General features: G+C 45.4%; 1 protein-coding gene across 9 annotated transcripts in view; it reads left to right on the top strand.

Moving 5' to 3' along the window:
* Fryl (FRY like transcription coactivator) overlaps positions 1-26718 on the top strand; it is a 219096-nt gene extending 192378 nt beyond the window's left edge. For 4 of the 9 annotated variants that reach the window (XM_026785298.1, XM_026785295.1, XM_026785294.1 and 1 more), the window contains 16 exons: positions 597-794; positions 1549-1710; positions 1821-1895; positions 2205-2381; positions 3446-3454; positions 3838-4041; positions 5642-5806; positions 11667-11914; positions 14806-15013; positions 16219-16368; positions 17098-17196; positions 21154-21222; positions 23819-23836; positions 24633-24743; positions 25573-25763; positions 25914-26718. In XM_026785298.1, the coding sequence (XP_026641099.1) occupies positions 597-794; positions 1549-1710; positions 1821-1895; positions 2205-2381; positions 3446-3454; positions 3838-4041; positions 5642-5806; positions 11667-11914; positions 14806-15013; positions 16219-16368; positions 17098-17196; positions 21154-21222; positions 23819-23836; positions 24633-24743; positions 25573-25763; positions 25914-26172 (2343 nt within the window). In that variant the 3' untranslated portion in view covers positions 26173-26718. The remainder of the gene's footprint in view (positions 1-596; positions 795-1548; positions 1711-1820; positions 1896-2204; positions 2382-3445; positions 3455-3837; positions 4042-5641; positions 5807-11666; positions 11915-14805; positions 15014-16218; positions 16369-17097; positions 17197-21153; positions 21223-23818; positions 23837-24632; positions 24744-25572; positions 25764-25913) is intronic. The other 5 variants (XM_026785299.1, XM_026785297.1, XM_026785296.1 and 2 more) reach the window with 2 other exon arrangements.
* Positions 26719-26757: the final 39 nt, after the last annotated feature.

The following is a 26757-nucleotide window of genomic DNA, read 5'->3' as shown; positions in this document are numbered from 1 at the left end:
ACACTTGTTGCTTTTGGTTAGGACCCGAGTTTGACAACCAGCGCCCACATGGCAGCTCACAGCCGTCTGTAACTCCAGTTCCAAGGGATCCAACACCCTCTTATGGTCTCTGTAGACACCACACAAATGTGTGTAGGCACATACAGGCAAAGCACCCACACGTGAAATAAAATGATAAAAAGTTTTTTAAAGAGGTCAAAATGGGTTTTAGCGTTTATGTCTAAAATGTATATATTTTAAAAAATTTTTATTGTCTTATTTAAGATTTAGAGTTGAAGTCAAAAGCTTCACCTGGAGAGTTCATATGTATGTGACTCCTGTAAGAGCAGCCAGGTTCCTGCATACAACTTTCCAGATCAATGATTTACAAAGTACCTCCTGGGAGAAAAAAATAAGGACCTCCATTAGGAAGAAAGAATCTGTGTGTGCGATCATCTCACACCACCAGACTTTCCTATGCTTAGTAGCTCAGACCTCTCAAAGCTCTCAGAGGAAAATGAGTCACTGTATAGACATCTTACAGCAATACTGTTCCCACAGTCTTGTTCATCAGCGTGCAGACCTGTAACTCTCGTGTTGGCTCTTTCTGAACCCAGAGTCCTTACTGGAAGGAAGCCCTCAACATCCTCAAGCTGGTGGTGTCCCGCTCTGCAAGTCTGGTTGTGCCCAATGACATCCCCAAGGCCTATGGAGTAGATGTAGGTTCTCCGGAGATATCCTTCGCTAAGATTTTCAATAACGTCTCAAAGGAGTTGCCCGGCAAGACCTTAGACTTTCACTTTGACATCTCTGAGGTAAGGCGCCCCACAGTCGAAACTGTACTGTTGGGAGTTCTCGCTCAAGCCTAAGACTTGTACTTGGAATCAGATACTGTAATAGTGTTTGTAAAACTGAGAGAAGGCTGGCTCTGAGGAAGCTTGCATCGTCTTGAGGAAACAGGCAGATGAGCATCACGATTCTGCCTGACTGGAAGTAAGGTAGCAGTGCTCTGGGAATCTACAGTATGCTCCTGAAAGGAGGGAACATTGCCAGGCGGTGATGGCGCACGCCTTTAATCCCAGCACTGGAGAGGCAGAGGCCGGTGGATCTCTGTGAGTTCAAGGCCAGCCTGGTCTACAAGAGCTAATTCCAGGACAGACTCCAAAGCAATATGGAGAAACAATGTCTGGAACCACACACACACACACAAAAGAAGGGAAACATTTAAGCTGAGTATAGAAAAATAGCTCTAAGGGAGCAGATGTGACAGTTTGGGGGTACCTTGGTCAGGGTTTCTTTTGCTGTCATAAAACACTACAACCAATGTCAGCTTGGAGAGGAAAGGGTTTATTTCATCTTACAACTTGTAGTTTATCATCCAGGGAAGGCAGGGCTGGGACCTGGAGGCAGGAGCTGCTGTAGAGGCCATGGAGGAGTGCTGTTTACTGGTTTGCTCAGCCTGCTTTCTTGATCATTTGTAGCCAGTGTCACGATAGACCTTTTATTAACCCTTGCTAGTTTCTTTGCTGTGGAAACCTCGAGTCAGCTTTGGCATTTGTTTCTGTGTAGACGCCCATCATTGGGAACAAGTACGGAGGCCAGCATAGCGCCGCGGGAAGGAACGGGAAAGCCAAGGTGATCGCCGTCACCAGGAGCACATCCTCCACCTCCTCTGGCTCCACCTCTAATGCCCTGGTTCCTGTCAGCTGGAAAAGGCCACAGTTATCACAGGTGCGGAGAGAGCATCAGCATGGGCTGGAGGAATCGATTTTGTGAGCATGCGCACCCCTGAGTACTGTCTGAGTTTACCCATACTAACCCAGGGATTTCCTTCCCGTTAGCGGAGAACAAGAGAGAAGCTGATGAGCGTGCTGTCCCTCTGTGGCCCCGAATCTGGCCTCCCAAAGAATCCGTCTGTGAGTAATCAGCATGTAGATAAAAAGCGCCAAAATCATTATGTCTTGGTGCTTGCCTTCTCTAAGTAAGTCCTGGTATTAACCAAGAATGAAAAGGAGGTGGTCTTGTCTGTTGCAAAATCTGGCGGCTATGCTGATCAAGTGTTGAACTAGTTAGGCACGAAGAGTAAATTGAAATTCTACATTGCTTGGAGAGTCGGGCTGACAGGGATCTTGAGGGGCTGGTCCTTCAGACTCAGAGTGACAAAAGTGATGGACAAACCTTTTTTTTTTTCTTCTTCTTCTTTTTAACCTTTCTCGGGGCGTCAGGTTGTATTTTCTTCTAATGAGGATCTGGAAGGCGGGGACCAGCAGACCAGCTTGATTTCCACCACAGAGGACATAATTCAGGAAGAAGAAGTTGCCGTGGAAGACAACAGCAGTGAGCAGCAGTTCGGCGTCTTTAAGGACTTTGACTTCTTGGATGTTGAGTTGGAAGATGCAGAGGTAAGAACGTGGGCTTTCTTGACATTTCCAGAGAGCCACGCTCGAGCCAGACTCTGACCATGCCGTCTTCCCTTACGGATATGGCTGTAGAATCCAGAAAGATAAACTAATACGGTGCTCTGAGTGCCACAGTTAGTCACAGAAGAGTCCATGCCTGTCTTGACAGGGTAAAAAAAAGGGACTCACGGTGGTTATTTTAATGTATTCAAGTTCAAGAAAAGTACTTTCCAAACCCTAACCTTGCAGAACCCAAAGCGTCTAATCTACCTTGAGAAATAGCCAGAGTGGATCCAAGGGCACAGTGGGCAGAGCTCTTGAAGCACAAAGTGAAGTGAACAGTTTGGGTTTAATCTGTCAGTCTTACGAAACTGATTTCCAGCTAAAATTCCACTTGAAAGAATTCCTCCGTTTAGGGGGAATGCGTTCTTTTGTGAAAGCCTCTATTTCAGACAGTCCCTCCCATGTAAAGAGATATAAATCAACCTTTTCTCTTTTTGCCAGTGTAGTACAGTTTGTCATACCAGGGCTTTAGACTGTGAAGAATTACGTTCTTCTGACTTGGAGGCTCAGCACGAACATAGCATAAATCCCGACTGGAGTGAGGCTGAATTGTGTCGTCTCTCTTGTGACCTATTTTGAAGTTGGCAACAGTTGTGTCTTGATAGCTGTGACCTTGGTTTTAAACTATATTGAAAAACGACCACTGTCTAACTGCAGCTGTCCCTCGGAAGAAATTAACCGTAACCCTGTATTGTCGCCAGTTGATTGTGGGTGCTAGAAGTCAGCCATTGCATCGTCCCGAGTATGAGCTGTGTACATTTTGAAAATTTCTGTAAATCTCTCATGTCGCCGACGTGTATCACAGAAGCGTTGTTTTACATGTCTGTCTCCAGCTCTCCCCCAGTTCCAATCACATGTCGGCTTCCCGCCAAAAGCTAAATCCAGAGCTTTCGTCCGTCTTTGGGTTTGAGAAATCACAGAGTTTTCCCCCAAAAGCGTAGCATATATTTGAATGTGTGTCTTCGTGCTTTCTAACTTTGTGTGTTTTCCTTTTTGCTAACCAGGAACTGCAGGTAAGTTGCAGCCTGGTGTTGTGTGGATTGTCTTTGTTGTCACTTGTGATGTAGCTGTCCTCCGTGTGTTCTCATTTGTGCCTGTGTGTTAGAGTAGACATGACCTAGAGTCTAGATGTAGTCAGTCCCCCAGCAGTACGAGATGAATTTTCAAGAAAATGATTTAGTAAAAATGACCAAATAATTTTTAATCTCTAAAAATATAAGTATTTGATGACGGGTTAAACATTGAAAGAAACAGACGGGCTGATTGAAACTCTGCTTTTGATGATGCATTCAGTAATTTTTTCACCTCGGTGTGTGTTTCTGGGTGTCATAACTTCTGCAGCGTCAATAAACATGCAGCTGCGCGCGTCCTCAGATATCCTGTCTTGCTTTTCCAGGGGGAGAGCATGGACAATTTCAACTGGGGTGTCCGCCGGCGCTCGCTGGACAGTATTGACAAAGGAGACACGCCATCCCTCCAGGAGTACCCCTGTTCTAGCAGTACCCCCAGTCTGACCCTGACGAACCAGGAGGATACAGACGAGTCCTCGGAGGAAGAAGCTGCCCTCACGGCCAGCCAGATCCTGTCGCGCACACAGATGGTATTACTCTCACCTTTCCGCAAAGTAGAGGGGGCTCGACTAACTCTTAGCTTCGAATTCAAAGAAAAAAGTGGTGGCCTTCCGACTGTCATTTCGTTGTGTACAAAATGCATGCCCTGAAATAAGTATCCTGTTGCTTGTGACGAAATCAAGCTCTTACATGTACTCATCTCGTCATTCTCAGCAGACCACACAAGGCAAGCAGGGTTAATGTGTTTCTACCGAGTAAGAGCCGTGTCTCAGAACACACAGCTAGTCAGTGGACCGGAAACAGGCTGTCCGTCTAGTCCCCTTCCACTTCACTGTGTCACCAAAGTCACACTTTACCCTGTCACCAAAAATCCCCTACAGGGGATTAGTTCAGAAGAATGGCCAAGCTACTGGCCACAGAGACTAAAGGAGGCGCACGGTGAGCAGCTGTGGAGGCCAGCCATCAACCACAGGGCCGGCTCTGCCTCTCTGATCATGGTTCAGACTATGCAAACTGTGATTATAAACTCGGGCTGGCTTTACCCACTTTGCCACTTTGTCAGGTTGTGTAACCATTCCCTAAAAATAGACTGTAAACCGTAGTGGCTGAGTTAAGCCACCCGGCACCCAGTGAGTGAGCGCCTATTAATGGCTAGCTCTCACGGAAGCCATGGGGCAGAGTTGACTACTTACCGACAAGACCAGCTCCGGTCCCAGTGGTACTGAGGTAAAGAAACCCATTTAAAACTGCTTGGTCTGCATGGGAAAAAAATTAGTATTTGCCTCTGTGTATTCTAAATCAAAGGGTTGGTATTTGCTATGTTGAATACTCACCCAGGGAAAACAGTTACTGTACCTAGCCTCACCAATGACGCTCTGTTAGTATAAACAACTTTACTGGGTTTTCTTTTCTTACTTTTTGGTCTTAGTGAAACTGCTGTTGGTCTTGGCTTAGGTGGCGGAGTGGTGCTTTCCATCACGCCTGCCTGACCCTCCGCAGTTCCCGCTGTCACAGGTCCTCAGAGGGGCTAAGACGAAGCTCAGCAGAAGAGCATTTGCCTGGCATGCATAGGGTCCCTTCAATACCAGCACCACAAAAATAAATAAACTCTCAGACCAAACAGAATGACTGTGGGGCTGGGTGGGGCTCAGTTGGTGGATGCTTGCTTAGCTCAGACGAAGCACAGGGTTTGATCTCCATCGCCCCATAAGCCGGGCAGAGGGTTTACATACCCAGGAGGTGGAGGCGGAGGCAGAAGGATCAAAAGTACAAGGGTCTTTGGTTACAGAGTTTGAGGTCTGCCTGGATATATGAGCATCTCTCCCTGCTCCCACCCCAGGAGAATGGGATGATACATGAAAAATGAGAATTTTGGCTCAGGGCTAGTATAGTTCTAGATAGCTCTCAGCTCTTTCCCTCTGTTTAGTTAGCCACAATTAACCTTGGGCATGCACCAGCATGCTCAGGGATTAGCTGCTCCCATTCACAAACTATCCCAATACGTTACTAGGTGGGGGAGGGTAACTTTCGGAACTCCCAGAAGTCCTTTATAACTAAGCCCATAAAATATTGGCGACGCGTGCTGTTTCCTGTGACTGTCGCTGCTAACGAACGCATCTCCCCTTTCAGCTGAACAGTGACTGTGTGACGGATGACCTGATGCCCGAACACCAGGACCTGCTTCAGTCTCAGGACTCCGCCAGCAGCAACACAACAGAAGACGTGCTGCAGATCAGAGACGAGACCCCCAGTTTGGAGGCCTGTCTAGATAATGCTAGCAGCCAGCTGCCTGAGGTGGGGAGCCATGGGGCTGGTGCATGGCCAATCTAGGCTCCCTTCAGCACCCCGCCACATCCCTTGCTTTTCTTCCCCAAGAGTTTTCAGCTGACGTGCTGCTAATGATTTGATTTGTTTTCAGTATTTCTAACCTGTTGGGCTTGTTTTAAACGAAACTGTCCGACCTGGTTGGTTGTTTTTTAGTTTTGTTTGTTTCTTCTTTTTTTTTTTTTTACAAAGTTGACATGTCGGAAACAGCCTACAGGTTAAAAATAATGTCAAGTGTGTCAATGAGCATTTTGCGCTGCAGAGTGTGACTCGGTTATGGCGCAAGCGCTTCTCTGGGGACAGCAGGCGTTGCCTGGGACGCTGTGTTTCTGTGAAGGACTGCTACCCTGTGTCCCTCCCCTTCCCTTTTGCTTTGTATGGGTTTCCTGTGATTTGGTGCTATGACTGGGTTAGGACCTCAGGCTAGCTGTGTTAGCAGCTGGTTTAATGAACCTTACCAAAGGACTTTGGAACCACTAGTATGGTTTTTGGAAGGCCTGTAAGAAGTAAGCCAGATTCCAAGCTAATGACTGACCAAAATAAGTAAGTATTAATTGTCTTTAGTGTTGTTGTTGCTTTTTTAAAGATGATTATAGATACTTTTTATTTTATTTATTTATTATGTATACAACATTCTGCCTCAATGTATGCTCGCACGCCAGAGGAGGGCACCAAATCTCAGTACTGATGGTTGTGAGCCACCATGTGGTTGCTGGGAATTGAACTCAGGACCTCAGGAAGAGCATCCGGTGCTCTTAACCTCTGAGCCATCTCTCCAGCCCCCTATAGATACTTTTTAAAAATGTAATTATTGCCATAGCTCTGTGAAACAGGCTTTCTGCTCGGTAAGTATTAGAAACTGATGCATTTTTGTTAATGAAATTGATGTAGTTAACGAGACCTCAACTGACATGGTTTAGTCCTCTGTAAGCCAAAGTCGTGTGCTGTTAGTCGGCTGGGAATTGGGCATGCCTGGATCCTCTTTAATGGTGAACAGGTATATTTTGCATCGGAGGCATATGGCTTCCTGATCATGGGTCTTTGAACTAATAGAATGAAGCTGTAAATAGTTCAGTCAAGTGTTCTTTGTGGTTTCACTAGGTGCCAGAGTTTCAGCAGGAGGCTAGGAAGAAAGGCGATGATTGAAAAGGCAGTTGCAATGTGTGTGTGTGTGTGTGTGTGTGTGTGTGTTCACATATACCATTTCAACAGGAACTCACTATGTTGAAGGACTTGTGGACATCCAGAGAGTAATAAACTGGTTTTTGGTGGGGACAGAGATACAGGACAGGTTTCAGATAGCATGCAGAGGACATGGCATGTAAACCAACGTGTTACATTCGGTGCAGTGTCCTGGAGAATAAAACGGGTGGAAGAAGAGGGAAGTGAGCAGAAGTGAAGAGGGTCGGGCATGGTGGTGGGGAGCACCATTCTCAAACTTAGACAAGCCCCAAGCCCCGTCAGAGAGCAGGAGACTGTGTTCCTTTCAGGACGGGGCTCCACTGATGAGCGCTTTCCTAGCGCCCTGGGTAATCAGTTTGAAAGGAAGCGAGGCCTCTGTGGGGTCCCTCTTTTGGTGCTTTCAGTTCCTGACGGAGTGACCTCTCATAGCAATCATGGCAGAAGCACGAACCAAGCAAATCTGTTTACCATGGTTTTAAATGAAACGGTAAAAGGAAGGAGAACAAGGTCCTGCAGTCCCCTTCAGGGGCACCTCCCCCCAATGACCCGGTCCCACCTCTAAGCCCACTACCTTCCTGTAGCATCACGTGGGGGAGCAAGCCCTTATCCAAGGACCTTTAGAAGTATATTCCCGTCCCAAAGCACAGCAATACCTATGCCACGGTAAGCAGTGTGTTGGAGCCTAGAGATGAAGATGCAGCTTAGGTGAGCATGCATTCATTCAGTTCTCCTTTTTTAAGGCAGGATCCTATTCCGCAGCCCAGGTCATTCTTGAATTCTTGTCAGTCCTCATGCCTCAGCCTCCCAAGGGCTATAAGTGCAGGTGTGAGCCACCTTACCCAGTTTAGCCAGTGCTATTGCGCCCTTGTCCCATGCTAGACACTAGTCTAGCATCTGGGCGTATAAAACAAGCAGGTGGTGGCATGGAGCCTAATCCTAGCAGGAGTAACAAGCAGGCAAAAACAAATTTTAAAACTGTGAATTACATCTTCTCCAGAAATTTAACAGTAATTGAATGATGAGAAAGTTAGCCTCAGAGTAATCCCATACACATATATGTAATTCCACAGACATATATGTAATCCCACATACATATATGGGATCGCTGTCTCTTTCTTGACTGTTTTGTTTGTTTTGATTTAGAGTTTTTGATTTTGAGATGGAGTTCTCACTATGTAGCCTCGGCTGGCCTGGAACTCACTGCCTCAACCTCCCAAGTGCTTGGATTACAGTCCTGAGCCTAGCTACACACAACAATGTACAACTGACTAAAGAACTTTCTTCCTGAGCACCAAAAAGTCCCTCTTGGCATCTTTTCTACCAGAGAAAAAAACACTTCGGCTTACCCTTTTTTTCCTTTTTAATAAAGGATCCCTTCTCACTGTACACTTAGTGCCACTGAAGGGCAAGACTGAAGGGTTAAGGCAGTTCATTTCGCTTACGAACTAGCTTTCATTCAAACTGCCAGTCAAAGAATACCTCCTCCAGAGGAGTGCCAGCACAGCCCCTGCCTCCGCTAGCTGGGCTGACATAACGTGTTTGTCCATGTCCATCCATGTGTCTCCAATACAGTGTCCAGCGTTCCAGAACCACCCTCTGATAAAAGGAACCATAGGAAAGCACCAAGATATTAAAATCGTAGTTAGTTTTAAAGTAATTTCTGCTATTAGTTAGTTTTTATAGGTGAAATGGTTTATGAATTAAAGGAACAAATCTATGCAAAGGTTTGTCTGAAGATTTTAAAGTGTGCTGATATTGGGATGGTAAAGGAGTGTCTCAATTACTATTCTGTTGCTGTGCAGAGATGCCATGACCCAGGCAGCTCATACAAGGAAGCATTTAATTAGGAACTTGCTGAAAGTTTCAGAACATGAACATGAGTCCATTTCATATGGGGACCAGGGATGCAGGCAGGCATGGCACTTGAGCAGTAGGTGAGAGCTCCCATCTCTGAAAGTTCCAGGCAGAGAGAGAGAGAGAGAGAGAGAGAGAGAGAGAGAGAGAGAGAGAATGAGAATAATGAATAAGTTGGAATCTGAATGGCCACCCCAGGAACACACTTCCTTTAACAAGGCCACATCTCCTAATCCTTCCTAAACAGTCCACCAACTGGGAACCAAATATTCAAATACATGAACCTATGGGGGTCGTTCTCATTCAAACCACCACAGGAGGCATATCCTGGGGAAACTTTGTAACTTCTCTTTGACTGAAAACAGCTCACTAGAGTCTGGAGAGATGGCTGAGCAGTTATGAGCACTTGCTGCTCTTCAGAGGACCCGAGTTCAGTTCCCAACAGCTGTGACAGTCCATATCCAATCCATCAGTGACTTCTGCTCCAGGATATCCAATGCCTCTAACCCACCAGCACACCCCTCGCACCAATGCCTCTAACCCACCAGCACTCACACTTGTGTGTACCCACATATAGACAAACACGCCTACAAAATTCAGAATAGTAAAAGTAATCTAAAAAATAACTTCCGCTCTGATCTCTTCAGGGCACGTAGTCTTCCCTTGATTTCATTAAAGAACCCTTCAGTCATGAACCACAGAAAACTTTACACATAGAAAATGGACCTTTAAATGTAGCAAAATACGTGTGTGTGTGTGATGGAGTGACTGTAGAACTCAAGGAAATTGGAGTCTCGGGATCTGCATGTAAACAATAGAATCCGTTCTTCTAACCCAGTGCACTACTTAATAAAATCTAGGGAAGTTGTTATACATTTCCAGTGTGTACTGAATAATAATACTTTCCAGTAAACTATCACTCAGAAAATATAATAGCAAGCAATAGCCAAATACAGGTGCCCACTAATGGAAAGCGGGGCTTCCTGCTGCCGTGTCTGGGTCTGTAGCACAGTACACTCAACTGATACAGAGGGGAAAACGATACCAGTAAAACTGTGAGGACTCTTCCAGCAGTGTTAGATAAATTATCTTTCCAGATTACGAGGTCTGTTCCTCCCATAGCCAGGTCTTTAAAACGTAACTTCCGACAGAACCTGCAGCTGTATTGAATATAATCCGCTGGGTTGACTTAGGTCCTGCTCTGTGAGGTCAAGGTCCTTGCACACCACATCCAGACCCATGTTCCTTAATGTACTTCCTGGTTCCCTACCGTATTCCTCAGCCTTTGAGATCTTCTGGTGTCTTTCCCCAGAATAGCATCCCTAGCCGCATTTCTCTAAGCCCACCATCGGCTGTTTCCTTCAAAGACTGGTCTCGGGCCCCCGGCCACCATGCTCTTCTCCCTCTTCGGTTGGGTACCAGCAGGCGCTTATATGTAGCTGGTGCTGTTTACCATCTGTATTCCATATGCCAGTGTGTGCTGTCGCCATTTGCATATTAGCCTAAGCCCGTTACAAGATTACGGACTCATAATCAATAATTAATTTGTAGCAGAGCACCTGACTAGAATGTGCTCAGAATTCTTTTCAGAAGAGTGAACTAGGACTCAGGCTAATCCAGGGCTCTAACTTCTGCTTGCTTTTCACATTTTGTGGGGAAAATTCCATTTTTAAGCCATAAAAGAAAGATTAAAAAGTACTACGAATATAAAGTGACAATGGTCTAATGCCGAAAAAAAGCTTATCTTGGCTTCTAAACCGGTGCTGTTATTAGTCAAAACTCCGAGGGATCAGACTAATATCCATGCAAGTTAGAAATGAATGTTGACACCATTATGATATATACTTTGAACGTGTTTACTTTTTTAACAGTGGTAGTTCGTTTATTTAGCCGGTGCCCATTGGGTTTCTCCCCCTTGGCAGTCACGACAGCATCCACAGCATGGTAACAGTGGCTAGGAAGAGTGGGTCTTAACAGCCATTCACTCTATTGCATGAATTTTCAGGATTGCTCTTTTGCTGAGGGTTAGGGACATGTGGCCATTCTTGTTTACTAAATGCACATTTAATTTCAAAAGCTAATGACCTACAGTTTCCTAATCTTTTGTGAACTCCATCTCAGCCATGAGGCTTTATTGGGTCTCAAAGCTGAAGTGAGCTATTGTCTTCTTACCTGAAGTCAGCTCTCCATATCACAGATAGCAGGAAAGTGAACATGGTGGTTTGGGTTGAGTCTTTATGACTTGTGGGCAGCCCAGACCCATATTACCAATGGATGCAGTCTTGAGCCTACCTCTAGCAGAATTTACTGTGTTCTGGTAAGACTAAAGGAATGATAGGTAGTTCAAATAAGAGAGACTTTATAGTAATAACACCCAAGTTCTCTTGTGTAGAGATAGAATGTATATGATAGAAGGTATTTTAATAAAAAAAAATCTATATTCTAGTCAACACCCAAATCCTGTACATAAGGAAAAAAAGAAAACAGTGTTTGGTGTTTTTATAGAACAGATGGCTGTATAATAACAACTTTTAAATTCTAGAGCTGGAGATTTGAGTCAGTAATAAATTTCTCGTGTGAGGCCCCGGGTTCATTTTTCTAAACTAGCAAAAAAAACAAAAGGAAAAAAGAAAAAGTGCGACATTTTAGTAGACAATTGTATGCATTCACTGTTGCAAAACTATACAAACTAGACGATGTAAATGGGACTGGGACCTTGGCGGCCATCTTTTATTGCATTGGTAAACTTCTTGTAGTGTTGTTGAAGTCTGCTCAAGCTGTGATTATTTTACAGGATACAAGTTCAGTATTAAAGGAGGAACATGTTACAGCCTTTGAAGATGAGCGGTCATACATTATGCAAGACCAACAGGACCAGCTAGTGTGTCGAGGGATTCTTGATTTAGAAGAAACTGACATGCCAGAGCCTCTGGCTCCTGAGAGCTACCCCGAGTCCATCTGTGAAGAGGACGTCACCCTGGCTTTGAAAGAGCTGGATGAACGGTGTGAGGAGGAGGAGGCTGATTTCCCTGGGTTGTCCAGGTGCGCATGGTCACAGAGAGAAAGGAGTCTCTGCAATGGCCCCACTCCTTCCCAACGTGTCCCTCCCCCACTCCCGATTACGAATTTTGATTAATTGATATTTAGTCTATAATCATACTCTTCGTTTTTAAAGATAAGGCATACTATGAATTGTTTGTCCTTCCTTCCCTCCCTCCCTTCCTTCCTTCCTTCCTTCTTTCCTTCCTTCCTTCCTTCCTTCCTTCCTGTTAGGGATGAAATGCTTTTACTTTGTATGGATACTAACACACCACATGCCTATTTGGGCAGAACACCAAACAGCCAAGTGTTAAAATCAATAGTAGAATGAATTTCTGGGTTACTAAAATAAACCTAAAATAATTCCAAAACGTCTCATCTGTCAGGGGTCAGGTGCTTAGTTAGATTACTGTAGAAAGCCCGAGCTGCCACTTGATGGTACCAAAGGGTGACACCCTGCTCCCCTCAGATGTTTCTGGGCTGCGCATTAAACATATATCATCAGAATGGGAAGAATTCCCAATCAAGACTTTTCTTTGCTTGTGGACTGAGTAATTATTACATAAGTTCTTAAAGGAAATCCCTGTGGCTCTTTGAAAGTTTGCACACCAATCAGATCTATGATCTAAATTAAGATATTGTCTAATGTCTGTTATTTATGACCATTTGTGGTTCGCCATGAGATTCCTGGTAAAGTATCTAACTTCACATGTTCTGTAAGTATATTTATTTCTCTGTTGCCAAAGTCAGCACTCTTGACGATGGCTAATATTTGAAACTAATATTTAACAATCAAGTATTTTGGTTTTACAGAAAAGCAAAAGCTTGATGCTTAACGTGATAAAGAGTCCTATTTTTTAACTCTCAATACATACAGAATGTTTGCCTGTATCTGAACGTATATATGCAGATGTTCACCCTCTCGAGCATGCCTTTCTGATTGTACCACCTGACTATAAGGCCTGCATAGTCCCACACAAGTTTAGGCAGACAGAATGCTGTAGGGGAAATGGTCAGGCTTTTGGCATCCTACAAGACTAAAGCAAAGCAGTTGACTTTGGTCCATTTCTACAACTGAAATTTCTACAACCCGAACAGAACGTTGCATGTCTACCGAGCACACAAGTCTAGGGTGCGGCACATTTTGTTCAATCAATCACTTCAGTGATTCTTTATAAGGTAAAAGCTTATAAAATGCTTCAGGTGAGGATTTTGATATGCTCAAGCCTTACTCGGGTCTCCAAAGAATTTCATACATGAATACCGCCTGTATGTACAGATCTGTACCCACCCTCTTCCTCCTTCAACTGTTGGCTCCCTTCCTCTCTGTCTCTGTCTCTGTCTCTCTCTCTCACATACACACACACACACACACACACACACACACACTGCTGAGAGTCCACTGACTGCTGCTCTTATGTGTATATGTTTAGGGCTGAGCACTGGGATCAGATATCCTATAGGTGCTCATGTCTGGAGATGGCTCCTCCCCGTGTGTTCAGCTATTGATTGTCTGTAGTTCATCTAGGGACAGGGCCTTGTGAAATTTCCCTATCACACCATCATGGCTACTGGTGGTGTTATGTGGGTTTTAGGCAGCCTTCCTGTTTGGATCTCATAGGAGCAGTTTCCCTACCAAGCACTATCTAGCAATAGGCGTCCTGGGCTCTGGCACTTAAAATCTTTCCACCCTCTCTTCCTTGATGTTCCTTGAGTCTTAAGTGTAAAGTTGCCATTGTAGTAGGAACCATTCAGTGTCAAGACCACAGGTAGCATTTCTCTATGGAGTTGTGTGAGTCATACTGAGACTGACAGAAACATAACTTTGTCCTTTTCCATGGCTGAGGTTTTATGACTGTCTTCATGTAGGAATGATAAATTCCTGAGGTGAAACAGCTACCCCTTCCATCCACACCCTTGTCTGCTTTATTGCGAGGTGCACAGAGGGGCTTCTGAAATGACTGAGCTGAGTGTATGCTGTGGCTGGTGCTGTGGGCTTTGGGCCTGTGGTCCAGGGTTCAAATCCTCACCTTTCCTATTAGCCCCTCAGTCACATTATCTGATCTACTAAACTTTTGGTTTCTTCATTTGCCTGACAACTCTTTGTGAAGCTCAGTCCTTGATGCAGAAGAATACAACCAAAACTTTCTCAGTGTGACCACCAACAAAGGGCTCTTCAAAAAATGGGGGGGGGGGTTCAGGACTAGAAAGATGGCTTAGTTGATAAAGGCACTTGCCCCAAAGCCAGGATCCACATAGTCCAGAAGGAACCTCTCCTCATGGACTGACCTCCCCGCTCATGTGCTGTGGTATATATGTGAATACACCTGTGCTTGCATGCTGACAGACAGACAGACAGAATAAGTAGACAGACAGACAGTTGAAACTAAATGCGTAAAACAAAATTTTACAAAGGAATCCAAAGTAGATGGCGATGTGAACGCACTCTTGTCCAGACTGATGGTATATTTCGAGACAAGGTCTCCATAGTCCTAGCTGCCCTGGAACTTCCTATGTAGAGCAGACAGGCCTGGAACTCAGAGCATCATTCCTTCTGCTTCTCAAGTGTTGGGAATAAAAGTGTACACCCCCGCACCCTGCCCTAATCCATATCCTTTGTGGACGGAACTAGTGTTAATCCAGTAATAACATACTGTAGACTTGGGCTAAGATAATTGCTTGAAATTAAAGAGTTCTAAAACAGGAAGGCCTTGCATTTGTTTGTGCCGGCCTCGGAAGTTCAGGCTGCATTCTCTAAACGTGTGTGTGTGTGTGTGTGTGTGTGTGTGTGTGTGTGTGTGTGACTAAGAACAGTTTCTGTTGAATGGGGCACGGTGCTGTGAGTCGGTTCTTTTCAGGCAGCATGCTGACTACTGTGGGTTTTGTGTCTACAGTCAAGAGGAGGATGAGCAAGACGGCTTTCCAGAAGTGCAGACGTCGCCTCTCCCAACACCCTTTCTGTCTGCCATAATAGCGGCATTTCAGCCAGTGGCTTACGAGGACGAGGAAGAAGCCTGGCGGTGCCATGTCAACCAGATGCTGTCGGACACGGATGGGTCATGTGCGGTGTTTACTTTCCACGTGTTCTCCAGGCTGTTTCAGGTCAGTGGAGGTGAAGGTGTCTGGGTGCACATTCCAGCGATCTGGTCAAGTGAGGCTTCTCTGCTTGACCTCTCAGGCTTTAGTATTCCTGCTCATTTCCTTTAGCAAACACTAGTTTCTGTCAAGGTAGCATTCTCTTATTTGCAGCGTTGCATGTACTCCTGGTGTGTTTCTCAGTTGCTAGCTCAGATGTGAAAACCTGCAGTGAAATTGCTGCAAGCCTCCGACACAATACCGACTGATTTTCTGCAGTGTGCTGGGTACCATCGTGGGTACCAGAGAAACGAAGGCACCCCATGGTACCTGCCCTCCCAGCTTGGTACGGGGAGGTTCGAAATGTGTATAACGAGGTGCTAAATGAAATGACACTTTAGTCACGGTGGGAACCAAGGAACTGGAGTTGCTGTCCACCTTAGGTAATGGTAACAATAAGGACTGTCGCATATTGGCTGTCCACCCCGTGCCAAGCGCTAGCGTGGTGCTTCTCAGTAAATACTCTCATACAGCACCGTGGCTCGTGGATACCATTTTGAGCATTGTTTGGGAGGAAGGAGAGAGCCCACAGCACAGAGATCCCAGTCCCGTTAGCTATCCGTTATCCTTCTTGCCACCTACACCAACTCTTGCCTTGGGGAACCCAGCCAGGCGCTTCCCTCTGACATTCCCAGTGCACTCCAGCCTCCAGTTTCCTCCTCGTCTTTAGTGCTCAGGAGTGGGAGCTTCGACTCAACCTTCTTCGGTTACTGCGCTGCCCTGGGTTTTCTATTTGTATTCCTTCCTTCTCTTTGTATTTCTTCCTTCCTGCCAACAGCATTACACACGTGTATATAATGTATTGGCTATTTCCTGCACCCAGCTGGTGGGCCTCTCCCCAGGCAACCCAATGACCCCCTGCTCCTGGAGACCACTGTATGCATGCTGCTGGTCCTAGCTCGATGCAGGCCAGGACTCCCGCGCTCAAGCAACTTTCCCACCTGACCCTCCCAAGTAGCTAGGAACACGGGTGTGTGCCATTGCACCCAACCACATGAGCTGTCTGTTGGCATATCTCCTAAAGAAATATAGAAACTTAGTAGATCTGCTAGTAGAATCCTGTATGTCATTCCAGTGACTTCACTGTGAATTATACTTCTGTTCATGAAAGCGGGGAAAGGCCTTTTTCTGTTTTATAAAACACTAAGTTTTTCTCGTGCCTTGCCTTGTAGACAATTCAGAGGAGGTTTGGAGAGCTAACGAAGGAAGCAGTTGGCTTCCTTGGTGAGAGTCTACAGCGCATTGGCACCAAGTTTAAAAGCTCCCTGGAAGTAATGATGGCATGTTCCGAATGCCCCACCGTCTTCGTGGATGCCGAAACGGTAAGCCAGGCATGGTGGCACACACCTGGAAACCTCAGCACGTGGGAGGCTGGGCTGAAAGGGTGGAGAGTTGGAGGACGACCACGAAGTGTCTAATGAATTCCGAGCCATCCACCTCTCTGCAACAAAACAAATTCATTAATTGGCCTTTTGTAAATTTTTTTTTCAAAATTTTCAGTCTTGAAACGCGAGGGTTTATATCTTAATTCTGATATAAATATGTAGCAAAATGGCATTCTATTCATGCATGGTGGAATATTAGAAGGCAGAGACAAGCAGAGTTCTGAGTTCAAGGCCAGTATAGTGTACATAGCAAGCTCCAGGCCAGCCAGATCTACATAGTAAGACTTTGTCTCAAAAAAAAAAAAAAAAAACCACCATTCCAGTGTCTCAAATGCTGTCTGAGGCTTGGCTGATCCTGCCCACTCCCAATATATGTAAAATCCAGAGGGAGGAAGCTGAAGTGTTAGACTCTAGAGGTGTGTGTTCTTTCCTGTCCTTGAACAGAAAATGGTAGAGGGCGAGACCTCTTGTCGCAGAATATCCAGAGCCCTTTGGTCTTCCCTCCATGCTACAAGTAGTCAAGGTTAGACAGCTGCGTGTTTAAAAGCTTCAAGGACAGTGCCTTTGAGGTGTACACTGGTCCAGCAGCAGAGCGTGTCCAGTAACCAGCTGGCAGCGAGCTATTCCGTGACCTTCCGAGACAGATCAGTTTGTCTGCTTTAACAGCTGATGGCGTGCGGTTTGCTGGAAACACTCAAGTTCAGTGTCTTGGAGCTGCAGGAACATCTGGATACCTACAACACCAAGAGAGAAGCAGCCGAGCAGGTCGGTCTCCTCCACGCACCAAAATCATTGACCTGGGTGCAGTGTACCCCAGACGGACACGCAGCTCTCTCGCTGGCCTCTCTTCTCCGTCCAGAGAACTGCTGTCTTTGGCTTTTAGAAAGGAGCCTAAGACCACAGTGGGAGATGGCAGCTGGGCGCAGGGCAGCAGGAGGGGTGAGAAGTGGTATTCCAAATGACAGAGCCATCACCATGGTGTTAGGGTGGACAAGCTTGGAGTAGATTACAGATGTCGCCTGCTAGGAAGTTCCACATTCTAGTTAGCCATTTAAACACTGGCCCGGTTCCCTCAGTCAGCCCAGCGTGTTTTCAATTGACAAATGCAGAAAAACAGCCAGGGGTGGGGGGCTAGAAATGTTCTCCCTTTCAGCCCAGGGAATTGCCAGGTGCGATCAGGGCACCCTACAAATCCTGCTGTCTGCATGCAGCTGTCCATGCGTCTGCCGAGGAACGGCTAGGTCGTAGGTGTGAGAGTGGATCTACCAAGCGATCTTTCTAATACCCTGTTGTCAGGTAGACATGAATTTTCCATCGCTTTATTTCTTGGGCATCAAGATACTGATTTTTGTAATTTTTGCTATTCTGGTAGGTATGTAGTAGATTCTTATCTACCTTACATTTCCTTCATCGTAATATAGATACCTTCATAAGAGTAGCTTGTGGACATCTGTAAATGAGCTGTTCTTCTCAGGTGTTTATAATAAGTCTTTATTTTAAATATAAGCTTTATAGTTTGTGGGCAAGGAAGGGGCATGCAGTGGCGTGCATGTAGTTGTCACAGGACACCTCGTGGGACCTTCCACCATGTGGGTCCCAGAGATCCAGCTCAGGTCATCAGGCTTGGTGGCAGGTGCCTATAACCATTGAGCCTTCTCACTGGCCCTCCATGCGTGCTTTTTATTGGAGATATATATATATATATATATTGGTGGCAGGTGCCTATAACCATTGAGCCTTCTCACTGGCCCTCCATGCGTGCTTTTTATTGGAGATATATATATATTGAAGTTACTTCTCCTGAGGCTCTCGTTTTTCACTGCTGAAGCATCTTTCAGTGACCAGGAAGCTTCCACTTTAATTAAATGCAAGCTCTCAGTCTACTGCACTGTGGTTGTGCCTTGTGGGTCTTCAGAAGTCACTGCCTATCCTAGACACTGTGGTTGTTACCGCAATGGCCCAGTAAACTAGGCCTCTGTGGTCTACACTCCTTTCCAGCATAACTGGAATGGCCTTGTAACTGACTAACCACCAGAATTCACGAGACACTGAAACTCCCAGGACAAGCTGGAGACGCCTTCCACAGTGTCTGCTTCTGCCACCAAACTCATCTGCGTATGGGAAGCTTTGGGAAATTGCAGGAGACTTAGACTCTGATCCCCACTACAGGATGACTGGCCACATAAGGGAAAAGAGGCATCCCAGCTAAGAGCCCACAAGTCACGTAGGAGTAAGGCCTGCTTGGAACTTCGAGGCCCTGGTCAAAACCATCAGATAACCAGAGAATCGTGGCTGATCCTAGTTAAACAAGAAATGGCACATACATTTATCTGATCTTGGTTACGTGCACAACAAATAGTTTTTTTTCTTTTCGTTGTTATTTTCAGCTATTACATGTGAGGGCAGTTGATTTTACAGCAACAGGTAACTGTTTTCATGAGGCAGCATCACATACATCAGAGACATCTAGCTAATGATCTGCTGGCCCTTCACCCAGAAACCTCAGACATTACCGGGAGAGAAAGGAAAGGCCATCCACAGGACCAAGCCATGTTTCATTTTTATATGTCAGAAGACACAAATTTTGTATTTGAAAATCAAACATCATAATAACGGCAATTCTAAAATGGGTGGAGACATATATAGATATATAATGGTTTGCGACTGCACAATCACCTTGACCATAGGGTCAGGGGCCTCTAACTTTCCACTCGCGTCTGGCCCACTGCTCCTTTTCTGTAAACCAAGTCTTTTGAGGACTGAAAGCCAGGATAAGGGCTGCCCCACTGAGATTTACCCCCAGCCCCAACTAGTATTTGTGGTACACGTTCAGATTTCTCCTGTCCTCTAGGGGTCAGATGTCACAGATGCCCTCAGGTGGTAGCCAGGACCTTGAAGTCCCAGAAGGAAATGAACATTTATCTCCCCGGCACCATGAGACTAGAAACCAATTTTTCTTCTAGCACCTTCTCCTACACTTGATTAGCAGAGCAAGGGCCCCAAGAGGAAGCTGCACAGACAGTCTTGTGTGTCTCAGCCCTTGGTACCCACCCCACTCTAACTAATAACTGCATGTCGCGGCCCCCAGAAGCCGTAGGGCATGAACCTGTAGCGTCCACCCTCTGTCCACCCTCTGCAGCAAGGGACAGGTGCAGGGCTCACTCCCGTACTTCTCCAAAGTCCTGGCTGATCGTTCAGCGTCACTATCCTTGGACGGTTGCTTGCTGTACATAATCTGCTCTGCCCCACCTAGAGCCTCCCGCACAGCTACACTTTCACCCTCATTTGGGCGGAGAAAACACAGTGAGCGCGCTCAGGTGGGAGTCGGGGGTTCTCTGCGGCATCTGGACAGGCTGGTGAAAGGCCAGTAGACCGCCACTGGGATCAGAAGTAATGACATTAGTGTTCCTTAAAATGCTAGATAGGATATGCACTATTTAAACTTTTTAGAATAGGCAGTAAATAATCACCTGAAATAACCTTTTCCATTTTACTAGTTTACTTGGACAGGCTGGGCAAGTAGTTATAATTCAGTGTATCTTAACAGGTTGCATGAGTAGAGATGAATGTCTAAGTTCCGTGGTGTAGGTGTCAGCTGGATTTGGCTGCAGTCAAGAGGTCTGCGGATAGCTTCTGACAATGACTGTCACCAGCCATATCCTACCAGGAAGGTTTAACATGTTTTTATTCCAAGATGCTGTCAAGAGAATAACCCAAGGGCCAGTGTTGTCTGGGTGATTTGCGATGGAAGGGACAGAAGGTCAAAGAGATTGGTTTTTGAAATAATTACCATTTCTAATTTTAATTCTTTGCCTGTAGGACAGACAGTAAGGTACAGCTGAGGATTTTAAATATCTAGCACTAAGATGTCTTCCAGGGAGCTACTTAATGGGCTGGTAGTTTTGCTCAGAGGAAGCAGTCTGAGTGGCTGATTTGATTACTTAATAATTTCACACACACCCCAAAAACAAAACCGCAAACCCGGTCAGCCAGAAGAACCGACAGTGTCAATGTCACAGCCCAGGAGTGTCATCCAAAGGCCTTAGCTCTCACTCTGGAGACTCTGGCTCCACCTTTATACACATCCACAATGCTACTTTACTTTAAATTAGTGTCAACTGTAAGAATAGCCTCTGGGTAAAGAAAACTTACATTTGGCTTTTGTGTCAAATGCCTCAGAGATAGCATGCTAGTCATTTGTGACCATCCGAAGAGAAAGAAAACAAATAGAAACAGGATTTAGATGGATCTTGGTTTCTGTTTCACTAATTAAAGTTGGCATGCATCTCCAGAGAACATTTCAGATGGGCAGGCAGCCCTAGCGTGTTTTTTTTTTCTTTCTGTAAGTTGCCTTTATTAAATTGACCAAAGGGAAGGTAGATCTTTGATTTTCCACATCTCACATTTAGACACAAAGGTCAGGGAGAAACAGTGAAGATTTCCAGTAAAATCTACAAGGCGAAGGCTCCTATACTAGGGACACCATGGTTCCCAGGAACACTGATCGCGTCTTTGTTAATAAAGCCAGGGCGTGCATCTTGTTGTATCGATCCCTTGTTTTCCACATAGATGATTGGCCTGGGGTGGAGATTAGTTCTCTCAACAGCCAGTGCTGGCTTTTCAGGTCAGTTTCTGGTTTTGCATAGACAGACCTGTTGTAGCTAGTTACATCGTCCACTCTGTGATGTATTGAAATGTATTTACCCTTACTTATTTCCACAGTGGTTAGAGAATTGTAAGAGGACTTTCGGTGCCAGGGACGACATATATAGGATAAACACCAACGCGCAAGTAAGTCTCCTTTCTGCTGGGTAATGACATTGGGCATTATAAAACGACGCATGCGCGCGATTGATTGTCCTTACTCGAGGTTCCTAGAAAGAATGTTTGTAAGCCTTTTTCATTTTGGTTTATCAGAACAATCTGTCTGAAAGTTAGGCTCAATGAAATATTGGCTTAGTAATGAAAACTTCACTTTAATAAAAATGAGCAACCAGCTTGTGACTGAGGCTTAATAACACTGAGCAGATAAGCCTGATGGGTATCTAGACAGTCCAGGGCGACATTTAGTTGCATCTGCCTCTTAGAGGAAGAAAATGGTTGTCCATTAGTATTCTGTGAATATACTTCCTGTCTGGCGAGAGAAACCAAGCCTAGAGCAATGTGCTCTTTATCCCTGTTACTCTGACTGAAATTGTGGTTGTTTTCCTCTAGTTGTTTCAAGCAGTAGCAGCACATTGTGTCCAAAATGCATCTCCCCCCCTGGGGATGGTATGTTCAGACCTCTGTGCTGTTCCAGTGGGAGAAACTTCATACTAGGAGAAAGCCATCTCCACACCTGACATTTGAATTCCCACATTTCCAACTCCAATGGCATTTATAATAGTGTATCTTTGCGAAAGTTATACTAATATAGTATCAGAATGAAATCTGGAGAAGATCATAATTTAACTACTAAGCTTTTCTGGCATAATGCTAGCCCATAATTTCATAATCCTCTCCTTGCAGCTCGGTGAAACAGGCCCTTCATTATTTCCACTTTTGAAGATGAGGGAAGGGAGGCTCAGAGGGGCCAATTTGTCTAATAAATAAGCAATAGAAACCAAGACTCAAACCTAGACGGGTAATTCTAAACTCCGTGCTATTTTAAAGGGAAATTAAAATCATGAATAAAGAAATGAGACAAGATAGAAGTTCACTCTAGAACCGAACCCAGTGGGGGTTTATAACGATACCTACAAGTATCGCGTAAGCTAGGTGGAGATGCTGAGTGGTTCTTATAGACCTTCCACCTATAAAACAATTCCATAATCTCTGAGACTCGGTTAGCAGCTGGAGATGTTCTTTTGAGTGAAAAATGGGGGCTACACTTAAGACTGATTTGTACCTCCCCCCTTCTTACACGTCTCGTGCCTCCTGTGCCTGTGTACCAGTCTATGCAAGCTGCCAGTAAATATTTTATTCACTTACTAAAGACAAAAATCTATCATGCCAATATCAGTGGGCTTAAAATGTGTATATGTGTCCTCCTCAAGACCTGCTCTCCTCTCATCGCTGGCGGTTCTGGCGGTTCACAGCTGTAGAGTTTGTGCCATTGCCTGTAACTGTGGTGACCGTGAGCTTTATCCAGGCATGGCCAAACCGACACCACTGGCGTGGATGTGTGGGATCGGTTCCACTCCGCGTGCTAACAGGAAGGAGGAAGGAGATTTAAAACTTGAATTCCCACCTGAAATAAGCGAAATGAAATAAAACCTCCTGCTGTTTGACATTTGGATTGTGCTCTGCTAATGTTACTGGGGCCACTGTTTGCATAATTTATGGTCAGCTGTGTGGAGCTAAAGTTCATCTTTGCTTAGTAAATCCTTTTTAAACTGACGGGAATAAATGCGGTTTAAAAAAAAAAAAAAAAGCTGGCAGGGATACCGGCGGTTTAAAAAAAAAAAGCGGTTTAAAAAAAAAAAAAAAGCCCTTCAGAGGGAGCTGGAGAGATGGCTCAGGGGTTAAGAGCACTGGCTGTTCTTACAGAGGACCCGGGTTCAATTCCCAGTACCCACATGGCAGCTCACAATTGTCTGTAACTCCAGTTCCAGGTGACCTGAGACCCTCACCTAGACATACACACAGGCAAAACATCAATGCACATAAAAATAAACAATTTAAAAAAAAAAAAAGCTCTTCAGAGAAGACTTCAGAAAAGCAGTTCTAGCAGCTCCGTGTACGCACCAACAGCCTTGTTTTAATGCGGTCCCTCTTCTTCATCCCACGCTTTTCACCATGGGTCTCCCGTGCATCGTCTCCACTTGACTCAAGCCTAGTTAGGTCAGACTTCTGACATGCGTGACATTAAATGTGTACTGCAAAACACAGCGCTCTCAGTACTCGGGATGAGTAGACAGCCTGAGGTCTAGGCAGAGACTAACAGGCAATAAAGTCTAGAATGGACCACAGCAGAGAGCCTGCTGCTGGTTAGGGTAAGTGTTTTCTTTCTATGTAAGATTAGGAACCAATTCAGCCAATCCCTAGGTTAAAATAATAATCATAATTCATTGAAGAAGCTTCCCACTGCACTCATGGGAATTGCAGTTGGGTTTGTTGGGAGAGGGACAAAAAGAATCCAGCTTAAAGGACATTCGCAACAGCTAGGGCTCCCAAGATCACTTTGTTCTATGTTTTGTGGCTTTTATACAACACTAAACTGCCAAAGGGAAACACTGTAAATGTCTAGAAAGTAGTAGTTTGGAAATGGCCTCATAAAATGTTCTTCGGGATATGATTATGTGTTCAGTTGGCGTGGGGCGTCTGTAACCGTAGTTACAATGGTTTCTTACACTAATTCTTGATCTTTTTCTCTTTGTATTTTTTGTGACCCGATCACCTTGCTTAGCAAATGGGAATTCTAGCAGTAAGTGGCCTGTCTTGATTTATAGACCCCTTATCCTTGTGAGACAAACTGGTTTTCATCTGCCATGTGTCCTCTTGTGACCTAGCAATGTTTTGTCATTGACCACTCTGAAAGTAGTGTGTGCTTCAATTTTACATAGCCCTGCCCCATGACATGTCGGTCCTGCTAAATGAAGCAGTGAGACTTTATCATAACTATGCACATGCAGCCAGCAGTTGCGTTCTTTCTACACCTATAACTTGCCATCGCCCCCTTTACATTTTAAGCTGCCCTGTCAGCTTCACAGTCTCATCTGAATGAGATCACCCAGTGGTTTTCCTAAAGAGGAGTCCGTTTCTCTAAAAGCCCCTTCATTTTGGTAAGAGGATACCCAGTTTCGCTCTGTGCCAGCTGACAAATGCATCGAGAGCCTCAGTGAGCTCAAAGCCCACGTGTGCATCTGCAAATTCTTCCCATCCTCAACTTCAAACGCTTTAAATCGGCGTTGAGCCCTCCCCTCCAAAGCAGCCTACACTTTGCCTCCTGACACTGTCTGTCCGGTGTGAACATGTGCTTCCTACTAAAAAAGGGGTGGTGTAACCAGCGGCAAACCTTGGTCCCTGAATGCCAGCCCCAAAGCACCTCTCCCTCGCCTCCCGTCAGCTTCACACCGTATTAACTTGCTTACCGCAGAAGCACAAAAGCCAGGACGATTTTAACACGTTTGTGATGTTTCCCTGGAAGTATGCTATGCTGTCTAGTCAGAGCCGCGAAAAGGAGCCCTGGGCTAACCTCCACCCCCGCTGCTTGCTTCCAGGAGCTGGAGCTTTGCAGGCGCTTGTACAAGCTGCACTTCCAGCTGCTGCTCCTGTTCCAGGCCTACTGCAAGCTCATCGGCCAAGTGAATACCATCAAAAACGAAGCAGAGGTGAGTTGGGCATCAGAGCACCTCTGGGAGCCGTAAATACATACGTGTGAGCGCGCATGCATGTGTGTAACGTGTGCTTATGTATATGTTTCCTGTCACAGAGCCTAAGGTCAAAAGCCACTCACACTGAACGTTTGCTTCAGTGGATCAGTTAGCTCGTGTTCACACTGTAGTAAACAAGAGAGCTGATATCCCAGGTTTGGTAGCAGATACAAATCTATAATCAAATATAAAGCTTGCACCGTGACATCCGTAACAGTCCAGCTGGAGTTGCGCGAATACCCGAGACATTAATGCAGAGGTTAATATATAGGGTCACAATTACTGACTTTTTTCCCTCCTTAAATTACTCACACCAAAATTGTCATTGGGAAAATGGTCAAATTTTTTAAATTATATATACAGTTATATATGTGTGTGTATACATATAGATATATGTATATAATGTGCGCATAGACACATATTTATATAAAGTATCCTGGGTAAATACCCTTCTAAAATACACTTCCCTTCACTGTCCAAAAGCAATTACAGTCTTCCAAAATATAGTATAAACATTTATTGCAACCCAATAGCTGTAGATTATCTAAACCTGGTCTAGGGGCACGTGTACTATAACACCCAGTACTTAGGAAGTTGAAGTGGGAAGCTTTCAAGTTCAGAGTAGCCTAGGTTACATGAGCAGATACTTTGCCTGGTTTTCTTTTTCTTTGGCGGCTCATTTTTTATATCCCTGCCGAAAGCTAGGATGTTCCTACCATGAGCTTATACCCGTGACCATATAACTCCTGACCGTAGAAATCAGTCCTTAAAGACACCCTTGTTGCAGGTCATCAACATGTCAGAGGAGCTTGCCCAGCTGGAAGGTATCCTTAAGGAAGCCGAGGCTGCTTCGGAAAATGAAGAGATCGATATTTCCAAAGCCGCACAGACCACAATAGAAACCGCCATTCATTCTCTGATCGAAACTTTGAAGAACAAGGAATTTGTGTCCGCCGTCGCCCAAGTCAAAGCTTTTAGGTGAGTGGGCAGACCACACAGCGCCGAAGTATGCTCACAGATAACAGAGACCAGGAACTCCCCGGGCAGTGGTGTTCACCGGTTTTAACCGAAAATGTAGCTTACAGAGCCATGACACAACCTCAGCACTCTATCCTTGTGTATTTCCAGAACCCTGTGGCCCAACGACATCTTCGGCAGCTGTGACGATGACCCCGTGCAGACATTGCTGCACATCTACTTCCACCACCAGACGCTAGGCCAGACGGGCAGCTTCGCCGTCATCGGCTCGAACCTGGACATGTCAGAAGCTAACTACAAACTGATGGAGCTGAACCTGGAGATCAGAGAGTCTCTGCGCATGGTGCAGGCACACCCGCTTCTAGCACAGGCCAAGTCGGTTGGCAACACAGCGAGCACTGGATTCTGAGCCACTCCCCGTCCTCGAGAGCGGGAGTGAGCTGCAAACGATCAAGATTGTTAACCAAGCACCTTGTGTGAACCGTGGGGTTCACTGGTAACTCTCTTGGCAGCACCTTCAATCGTATCTACTAACGTCAGACCGTCAGAAACAAAAGCCTGATGGAAAGTTTCTAACCGCTTAACCGCTGCCGGTACCTCCACAGTAACTGTAGGAAGAAGGATTTTTTTTTTTTTTAAATTAACCTATGTGAAAAAAGAAAAAAGGGCTAAAAGCGACGCATACAAGTACATTACTCTGGAGAAACGAAAAAAATCCCGAGGATGTTTGCAATAATCCAAGACACTGCAGGGCGGGGAACAAGGCGGGAGTCGGGGCCAGTTCATCGCAGCTGAAGACCCGCCGGGATTCCTAGCTGTCGTCCAGAACCATGGCCATCCAGTCTGACAGACAACAGACTTCACTTGCAAAAACCATTGGGTCTGGGGTTTTGTTTTTATTTTCTCCCGGCGTACGGGAGAAGGGTTTGGGGTGTGTGTTTGTGGCTTTTTTTTTTTTTTTTTTTGGTCTGTATATAACTTAGGCTGTCTTGGA

Source organism: Microtus ochrogaster, linkage group LG1, assembly GCF_000317375.1.
Source record: "Microtus ochrogaster isolate Prairie Vole_2 linkage group LG1, MicOch1.0, whole genome shotgun sequence".
Lineage (NCBI taxonomy): Eukaryota > Metazoa > Chordata > Mammalia > Rodentia > Cricetidae > Microtus > Microtus ochrogaster.
Note: the sequence above shows the minus strand (reverse complement) of the source record. Positions and strands in the feature narration are given on the sequence as shown.